Source organism: Nannobrachium achirus (assembly GCF_963921795.1).
Source record: "Nannobrachium achirus genome assembly, chromosome: 18".
NCBI lineage: Eukaryota > Metazoa > Chordata > Actinopteri > Myctophiformes > Myctophidae > Nannobrachium > Nannobrachium achirus.
In genome coordinates, this window is record NC_137825.1 from 53,184,472 (window position 1) to 53,194,093 (window position 9,622).

General features: G+C 42.1%; 1 protein-coding gene across 1 annotated transcript in view; it reads right to left on the minus strand.

Annotated features, from left to right (window-relative positions):
• The window catches only part of crhr1 (corticotropin releasing hormone receptor 1), a gene marked incomplete at both ends in the record, with an annotated part of 198,324 nt that extends 189,215 nt beyond the window's left edge, over positions 1 to 9,109 (minus strand). The window contains 2 exons of the mRNA XM_080747505.1: positions 7,503 to 7,628; positions 9,103 to 9,109. Coding sequence (XP_080603631.1) covers positions 7,503 to 7,628; positions 9,103 to 9,109 — 133 coding nt within the window. The remainder of the gene's footprint in view (positions 1 to 7,502; positions 7,629 to 9,102) is intronic.
• Positions 9,110 to 9,622: the final 513 nt, after the last annotated feature.

A 9,622-nucleotide genomic window follows, 5' to 3' on the forward strand; every position in this document is an offset into this window, starting at 1 on the left:
AAAGTATGTGTCGAAACATACGGAACTGAGTCAAATTCTGCCGAGCTCTGCATTTGGGACGCCCCACATTCTCTTCTGAAGCAGCGTTAACAGGATAGCGCGCTGAATCCCCGCGAATACAGCTTAATCTATGCATCTCATTTACTCGTTCTAGCTTTTGGGATCTCTTGAAGGCCCTGAACGCCGATGTTGGATTACGATGATTAGGGTTTAGCCGGTCCCGGAGGGCTCTCGCGGGATAAGGGTGATTATGCTAATCTCTTAGGTGAAACAAATCGCCAGGTGTCAAAGGATTCGTCGACTCAGGCAGAGTTATGGGACGGTACTTTTGTTTAAAGCACAAGCGCATGCACGCACGCACGCGCACACCCTGAATTTACAGGGAGTACATTATAGATATAAGAGTTATTACATCCCATTATAAAAATAGCCTTTTAGAGTGTTGGTTTAACTCCATTCGTCATGGTTTTCCATTTGTGTCGAGCGTGCAGCCTCTGCCAAGACTCTCCAGGTAGTACAGATTCTCGTGGGCAGCCTTTATGATATAGGGTCCGTACAGCCAAGAGGTCCGGTACAACTAATTGGTGTCCCAACCCGCGTTATCTGCACAAAGATAAGAAATGACCCCAGTTCCACAGCAAGTTTGCGGGCGCCAGGGTTATCAGTCTTATAGAGTAGAGCACAATTATTCTACACAAGAGCTTCCCTTATGCCGTAATTAAAGCATAGATGTTCACAGTCTGTATAAATTGTGGAAGGAGATTTTTGAGCGCAATCACATTCTTAAAATACTTTAATTTAGATTAAATAAAAAATAAATGTAGTAATTTAGTATGTTCTCATACAGTGAATTTGACTTGCATTGCTCTCAGACACAAGCAAAAAGATAAAGCAAGACAAGAAAATAGTGGTATAAAATATAAGGGTTAAATAAACCGGTCCATGCCCCTCCTGGGATATGAGCACCCTATATGAGCAGAGCAGAGAGTACCAGTACGACCTTGTGACTGCAGATGATCCCATAGCTTGGGGGGGCTATAAACATATAACCATAGCGATGGCTGTAACCATGACGACGACGGAATCTCCGTTGTGCACATAAAGTGCATGGGGGTAATGGGGTAATGGGGTAGAAGTAAAAGCATTGGATATTGGAAATACTCAAGTAAAGTACAAATATCTCAAAATTGCCATGGAGGCTAGAGTTCAATAATATTTGTTGGTTTTTGTCACATTCCTAAGACAAAAATTTGATTCAAGTAAATTTACCCCCATTGATGGGGACGGATGGGGACCCGTTTCGAAACGGGTCCCCATCCGGAACGAATGGGGGTAAATTTATTGTTATCACATTTTTGTCTTGGAATGTGACAAAAAATATATATATTATTGAACTCTAGTCTCCATGGCGTGACTAATCAATAGAAAAAAAGTCATTTTGGGGGTGAACTACTGTACTTAGTTCCTTTCCACCACTGCCGGGCATAGCACAGACAGACAGACGGACAGACGGACATGTAGGATATAAGTATAAAAGTCAAAAGATGAAGCTGAAAGCATGCTATCATACATCTGACAACAATGGATCTTTCTTATAAAGATCGGGCATCAGGAGGTACCAAAGAGACATTCGTCTCTTTGTTCCGTGGATATTTGGATCCTAACGAAAGACAGCCGGGACAGGGGAAAAGACAGCTGATTGATAGCCGAGAAACCGATTTCCATTTTTTATCTTCAAAAAAAAAAAAAGGTGTTCAAGGTTACTGCTCGGGGGTTTAATGGAGGAGCGCGGTGAAGAATGACAGAGAGGGGAGGGCTGTCAGGTGACACTACGGGTCATGAGCCAAATTCAAACACCTGACATAACGCATTAAGGACCCGGAGTTATTTCACACTTCAGCTATTGACAAATAGCAGATATACAAGCTCACAGCGCGGCACCGAGTGCCGCGCTGCGAGCTTGTAGATCTGCTATTTTTTAAAAGTCGTGTGCACATCTTTGAATATGTGTGTTTTTAAAGCGAACATTTGTGCAACTCAAATGGTTGCTTCTGGGGGCTCCCTGATGCATAGTATTTTTGAGATATTTTCGGTGGTCGGCGGTCAAATAAGTATAATTCTAGGGGTCCTTGACATTAAAAAGTTTGAGAACCACTGACAAGAAATGTGCGTTTTTTCAAAAACCTTAGAAGGATTTAGAAGAGATTCGGGTCAAAATATTCAAACGTGCACAAATCCTCATGATTTATCAAAAATAGCAGATCTACAAGCGCAGGGCACTCGCTGCCGTGCTGTGAGCTTGTATATCTGCTATTTTTTTAATAACTAGTTAAAGCATAAAATAAGGGTTAAAGTAATGATTCGTTCCAGGTTTAATCCATTTAGGCCTAGAATTATTGAATGCTTTAACCAGTGAAAAATAGCAGATATACAAGCTCGCGCTGCAAGCTTGTAGATCTGCTATTTTTGAAAAAGTTGTGAAAATGTGTGCAAATCTTTGAATATATGTATTTTCAAAGCGAACGTTTGTAACTCAAATTTTGCTTCTGGGTGGTCCCTGGAACTAAATATTTTGAGATGGGGGTCCGTGGCCAAATACATATCATTTTGGGGGTCCTTCACGTGAAAAAGTTTGAGAACCACTGACATAGCAGTCTCTCAAGCACAGACTAACTGAGCTCCAGTTAAGTGAAAAGGACCTTTTCTTTGACGATGGCTGGCCAGATTGCTGACATACTGTTAGAAACATAGGGTTTTTCAAAAAACCCTAGAAGGATTCAAAAGACACTTATAGAATCGGGTCAAAATTCAAATGTTCACGATTTTTCAAAAATAGCAGATCTACAACAATAGTTAAAGCGTAAAATAATGATGCAAAAATGCGTACCCGTTCTGAACGGTTTAAATGGGATAATGAGTGGGTTTCTGCCATATGTGGCATGTGCACAACCTGGCCGAGCCACCAGGACACCAACCGTGCCAGTGTTGATTAGAGAGGCCTGTTTGGCTGAGCAGCAAAAAATCAAACAAAATAGATATTTTTTTATGTCTTCCCCGGAGAAATTAATGGTGAAGCACCAAAAGTGCTCCTTGTCAGCACCTGTTTTTCATTGACTTTGAAAACCTATTAAAAAGAATCTATACAGTATATATCGTCGTTGTCGGGTTGGAAACCTTGTATGTCCAAAACCGTTCGTTTTGTATTTATCGTTTTAAAAATGATTTAAACTAGTGAAAACAGCCGATCTACAAGCACACAACGCCTCGCGGTGCGAGGCGTTGTGTGCTTGTAGATCTGCTGGGCCACGGGAGAAATCTACTGGGTTGCGGAATAATGCAAATTGGAATAGCCGTAATCACCCTAAATAACTTTTAGCTAAATGCTACGTTTTTTTGTGTAATTTCTGTTTTTAAACAAAATTCGCAGATAATCATATTTCATGTTGTTTACTGGGAAATGCGTCTGTTCGTGTGCTTTTAACTCATTTAGTGCCCATGAAATTAACGGATTATAAAGTCCACGATGCCAGTCTCAGGTTGGCATCACCCCCGTTATCTTATTTTGAAGGCCAGAAGTCCACAGCGCAAACACTTCCGGTCTGACGTCATCGCGTCCTGCGCCGGAACCGATCGTTGTCCACGTGGAGTTGTGTAATGGCGGACCGGGAGCTTTTATACATGTGTAACATAAGCGAGCATCTGCCTCCATCCTAGCTTCTAAAGTGTAGTTTTGAGATAATGGACATTAAAGATGAGATCCCCCGTCCACCTCAATGTTATGGATGGGACTATTTTGTGCTCGTGGAGCCGTGATGATGCGAAATCAGCGACGGATTTCGTCTCCGGACCTCCGGCCATTGTTCTCGGTAATGTATCCGCCGTTACAGTAATATATTACTTTTCACGAGTATACTCGGGATTGGCACCATGTGATACTCGAGTATTTTTCACGAGTCTTCTCGGGATTGGCACTATATGAGTTAAGAGCAGGCTTTGGTGTGCCTTGGAAAACATAAATTTGCCCGAAAGAAAATGTTGGTCAAAACATGTCCTCAGTGAACTGAATGGGGAAAAATCACACCTAATGTGAAGTGGGCGGTGCCTCCTTCCTGTGTGTGTGTGTGTGTGTGTGTGTGTGTGTGTGTGTGTGTGTGTGTGTGGGTGTGTGTGTGTGTGTGTGTGTGTGTGTGTGTGTGTGTGTGTGTGTGTGCGTGCGTGCGTGCGTGCGTGCGTGCGTGCGTGTGTGCGTGCGTGTGTGTGTGCGTGCGAGCGAGGCTTCAAGGCTACTCAAAAGCACCACTTGAAGGCAGGTCACCCAGCGGTATTGCAGCTGTTGAGGCCGCCCTCATAGGACGGACAGACAGACAGACCCACAGATACTGTATATGGACAGACAGACACGCTGTCAGTTGTTGGAGCGGCTTAGAAATATGCATTTTGAGCAGATACAAAGGAACAGGCTACCATCATCTTTCAATGGAAGTCAGCAACACAAAGACAAATCGGATGTTTGTAGCTGCTACGAGCGCTGCAACAGCCACAAAGCTACAAAAACGTTGGGCTGGTTACAGATACATTGTTACAAATATGCTGTATAGCCGTATATCATTTGTAGCAGCCATTGTGAGCGCAGCATTACTTCGACTTTTTTTAACCCATTTAGGTCTAGGATTATTGATTATTGTGTAGAGTGCCGCGCTGCGAGCTTGTAGATCTGCTATTTTTTTTAAATCATAATCTTTTTTTGCAAGTCTTTGAATATATCTACTTAACACATCTGGTGCCAACCCCGAGTTTCCCGAGTTTGTATTGATACCAACGCTGTGCCAACCCCGAGTTTCCCGAGTTTGGGCCGTTTTTGAAAAAAAAAAAAGAAAACAAATTTCAATTTTTTTTTTTTCAAAACATTTTTTTGGACCTCCAGAAATGTATTAGGCATGATCGCGATCGCGAAATTGCATGTTTAACCCCCATACCAACCCATTCTTTCAAACATGGCAGCCATGTTTGTTTACATCTGAAGAAAACATAATGGCCCATAAATCATGAATGCCTGAACGGATTTCCAAGCGGATTTTTTTGTTTGAAAGCTGTGAACAGCATCTACACACGTGGTGCATCATCTAGGCATGGGTGTGCACTTTTTACACAATTGCACAATTACATGGAAGTCTATGGTAACCATGGCAACGCGAGACATTGAAGAGAAAAAATCATTGCAACATAAGTGTTAAAAGCGAACATTTGTAACTCAAATATTTGCTTCTGGGTGGTCCCTGGAACAACATATTTTGAGATGGGGGTCCGTGGCCAAATACCTGTAATTTTGGAGGTCCTTGACACGAAAAAGTTTGAGAACAGCATGATTTAGAGGAAGGATTTAGAAGTCGGGTCAAAGATATTCAAAGACTTGCACTCATTTTCACGATTTTTCAAAAATAGCAGATCTACAAGCTCGCAGCGTGGCACTCGGTGCAGCGCTGTGAGCTTGTATATCTGCTATTTTTCTAAAGTTAAAGCATAAAATGATGGTTAAAGTGGTTAAAATCTAACGCGACTCGGGCGCGTTCCAGGTATTTGAGAGTTAAGTACACAAATGTTTTATCCCTTTCCTTAGCTGGCCCATTTTGGAGAGCATTGGCCATTTGGAAAGTGTGCCTGTTTGGAGCAAGCTCCCTGAAGAGCTGAAGTGCATGGTTGCTGGCAGTGTTCTCGAGAAAAGCTCATCCAATCACCTTCCCACTCAACACTGTGCACTTCCTTGAGTCCTCGGCAATACGTCTGCCATGTGTGAAGTCAAACGGACGAACGCTTCTCGACACGCGCGAAGAAAGATATACATAGTATTAGAATGGTGCACGCTACTGTACCGTCAGTGGTGAGAAAAGTACACACATGTTTCACTTAAGTAAAAGTATCAATAGTGCAGTGTAGAAATACTCTGTTACAAGTGAGTGTCCAGAATTCAAAATGTATTTGAGTAAAAGTACGAAAAAGGTTGGCTCAAAATATACTTAAAGCACCAAAAGTAAAAGTACTAAATGTTTGAAAGTAGCCGATCTACAAGCTCACGTGAGCTTGTAGATCGGCTATTTTCAAACAGCCTAGGTATAAAATAGGGCTTAAGTGGTTTGTTTGTTTTATAATATTATAATGTCTACAAAGTAACTAGTAACTAAAGTATAAAGAAATGATGGGTGAAGCGCTTACGTGACACAGACGCCTTCATGGTCTTAATGGGTTAAAAGAACTTGAATCGCGTTTCATATTGGAATTTATAGACCGCGTCTCTTTCATTTCGGCATACCTGTTTATATCTTACACACGCCTGTCACGGCCACTGTGATTCATTGTCAGCCACCATCAGAGGCGTGTGTTTTGCCCTGATAAAGTAATGCCACCACTATTAGCTGTGAGACAGAATGTTAATACAACAAGGCATGTGGCACTATTACAAAACTGCTTCTTTGAGAGCTATTTGGGGCGCCTGAGTTCTACTGTACTCACTAGCTGCATTTCCAAACACTTCAAAATTCAAATAAACTTTCATTATCCGCCAAAACCTTTATCCACTTGGAGGAGGTGGATTTTGAGGCTTTATCGAATAAACAAAATGCACGTTTGTGAATGGAAGCGGGTCAGACAATAAATGTGAATAAATTATGACGTTCTGGTCCATATCGTCCTCCTATAACACTTTCCCCCGCCGCTTAATTAACGTCCATTGTATAGCGTTAGCCCACAAAACAAACCGGTTGTTACACACGGAGTGACCCTTCGTCATCACACCGTGTTGCGTGCCAAAAGAAAAGTGGCCGATCTACAAGCTCACAGCAGCTCGCATCCATATGGGTATATATATACTGTATATGGGTATCAGGGATCTCCATATGTGGGTAACTAGTCTGATATCTATTAATAAAGGATAAAATAGAATAAAAGTCCATATATGGGTATTCCCAGATAATTCCCTGTTAACAGAATCCATATAGGGCCAAGACAGATGGCCAAGACCTTAGGCCCTTAGGCGTCATAATAATATTCAAATATATTCGATATTCCTATGACCGACATTCGAATGAAATTTCTGAGGAACGCTAAAGCCCGGATCATAGTCGGGTCCGCGGTGGGTAGTCTTTTCGAGTCTTTTTGAGTCATGAAACTTTAACGTTACATCATTCCTCGCGGTGGAGAGCTTTCCACTGCGAGTCCCAACACATCTCTCTGTTTTTACTATCAGACAGACAGGCTCTACACCCCGTTCACTGATTGGTCGACCTGAACCGGTCTAGACGGGGTAAAGGACTTCCCGTGGGCCGTGACTATGATGGCCTGCACTTATTTTCTGACTTGAGGTGGAAAGCTATCCACCTCAAATTTGCGGTGGATAGCTCTCCAACGTAGACTCTGATCCGGGCTTTACGGCCCTAGAACGGTCATTGCGGGCCGTCATTGAACAGCACTGCGTTTTTACTGGTGGCGGTGCAGACGCAGTAACTCACTGGTGGTGTTGTAGCGGACTCCGTAGAACATCTCAGGACAGGGTCGTGACACCATCAGCCCGGCGCTGCTCCGGGGCCAGCAGGTGCCGATGCCATCGATGGAGGTGTCACAGTAGACGCCGGTCCCTAAGGAGCAGGAGACACATTCAATGTCAGCCACGGACAGCGGTGGAAAGCCACTAAGTACATTTACTTAAAGGTGATACACCATGCATTTAAAAAGTATTTATGTCATATTGTTTATGTCCCAAAAACGTTTTTCAAAAGGTTTGGCTAAATTACCACTCCTGAATAGAGAGCCTCTCTCATTTTTGAATGGCTCTCAGAGCATTTCAGCTGCAGTACCACCTTTGGCCTGAACTGCGCCACCCCCCCCAAATTCTTTTTGAAAAAAAGATTTTTTATTTATTTTTTTTAATTGAAAAAAAATTTTTTTTTGAAAACTTTTTTGTTTGATGATGACGTCACAATTGGCAGATGACGTCACAATCGGCAGCAAATCTGGATAGCCTGTTTTGAGAACCCGTGGGATACTTTTAACCTTTGCCTTCTCAAAACCAGAGAAAGACACAACGGTCAGAAATGGGACTTTGTGAGGATAGAAGGTGCTAGTGGGACCCCAAAAAAAGGTTTTAAAATAGGAAAAGTGAAATTTCATGGTGTATCACCTTTAAAAGATGCAGTGCCATGATTTTTTTCTCCCCTAAAACATGATTATGAGGTATTATGATTATACTAGGAGGAAGATTTTTTCCAAAAAAAAGTCTACAGAAAGAGTTAAAATATGTTTTTTATGTGGCCACACCCACCAGTTCATTAGGTATGCCTGGTTGTCAGGCCGTGAAAATGTATTATCTGCTAAGGTCGTGAAAATGTGTGCAAATCTTTGAATATATGTATTTTTTAAAGAGGTGGTGCCATGATTCCCCCCCCCCCCCCCCCATAAAACATGATTATCAGGTATTATGATTATACTAGGGGGAAGATTTTTTTCCAAAAAACTATACAGAAAGAGTTAAAATTGGGTTTGTATGTGGCCACACCCCCAGTTCATTAAGTATGCATGGATGGCATGGTGGGTGGTGACCCAGCTGATATAACCACAACCCCCAGTGTTGGGTGAATGGTAATTAGGGAGGAGTTGATACTGTGACACACTTACTATCTGTGTTTTTTAACTGATACTTTTCACCACAAGGTGGCAGCCTCCAAGAGAAAACAAACAAATACTAAGAGAATACATCATTTCTCAAAAAAAAACACACACCAGGGGGTCTAATGAAGTACTTTCAACCTCCTAGACACATGAAAAACAGAAAAAGTACAAAACTATGGCACCACCTCTTTAAGCGAACATTTGAACTCAAATTTTGCTTCTGGAGGGTTCCTGGAACTAAATATTTTGAGATGGGGGTCCGTGACCAAACACATATCATTTTGGGGGTCCTTCACTTGAAAAGTTTTGAGCACCACTGACAAAGAAACATAGGTTTTTCAAAAAAATTGAAATATTCAAAGACTTGTGAGCTTATATATCTGCCATTTTTCAATAGTTAAAGTTCCCAGGGCCCATTATTTGGTGTGACAAGAACGCGCATACTTGACATAGCTTGTGACTTTACAAAAAGCACCACACGCGGCTCCGGTGACAGTCTGCTAATGCGCTAAACAATCCAGCTGATGAATTACAGCCGCTGAATGTATATGCGCACGCTGCAAGTGATTACTGCCGCGCTGTGCTGCTTTCCGTCTCTGGTGGCACCACGCCAAGTCTATTTCTAGCCCATGGTCTTATCTTTGATGTTACTGCGACGAGATCCAAGCTCGCCTTCCCGCGCGCGCGCGCACACACACCACTTCCACAACAAATAAATACTGAGTGGTATTTGTAGTAGCCAGTGGCTGTAAAGTAACTAAGTACATTTACTTAAGTACTGTACTTAAGAATAACTTTGAGGTATTTGTACTTTACTTGAGTGTTTCCAATTTCCAGAACTCTTACTTCTTCTCCACTACATCCAATATTGTACTTTTACTCCACTATATTTATTTGAAAACTTTAGTTACTAGTTACTTTGCAGGTATACATTGTAATATTATAAAACATACATTAACCACTT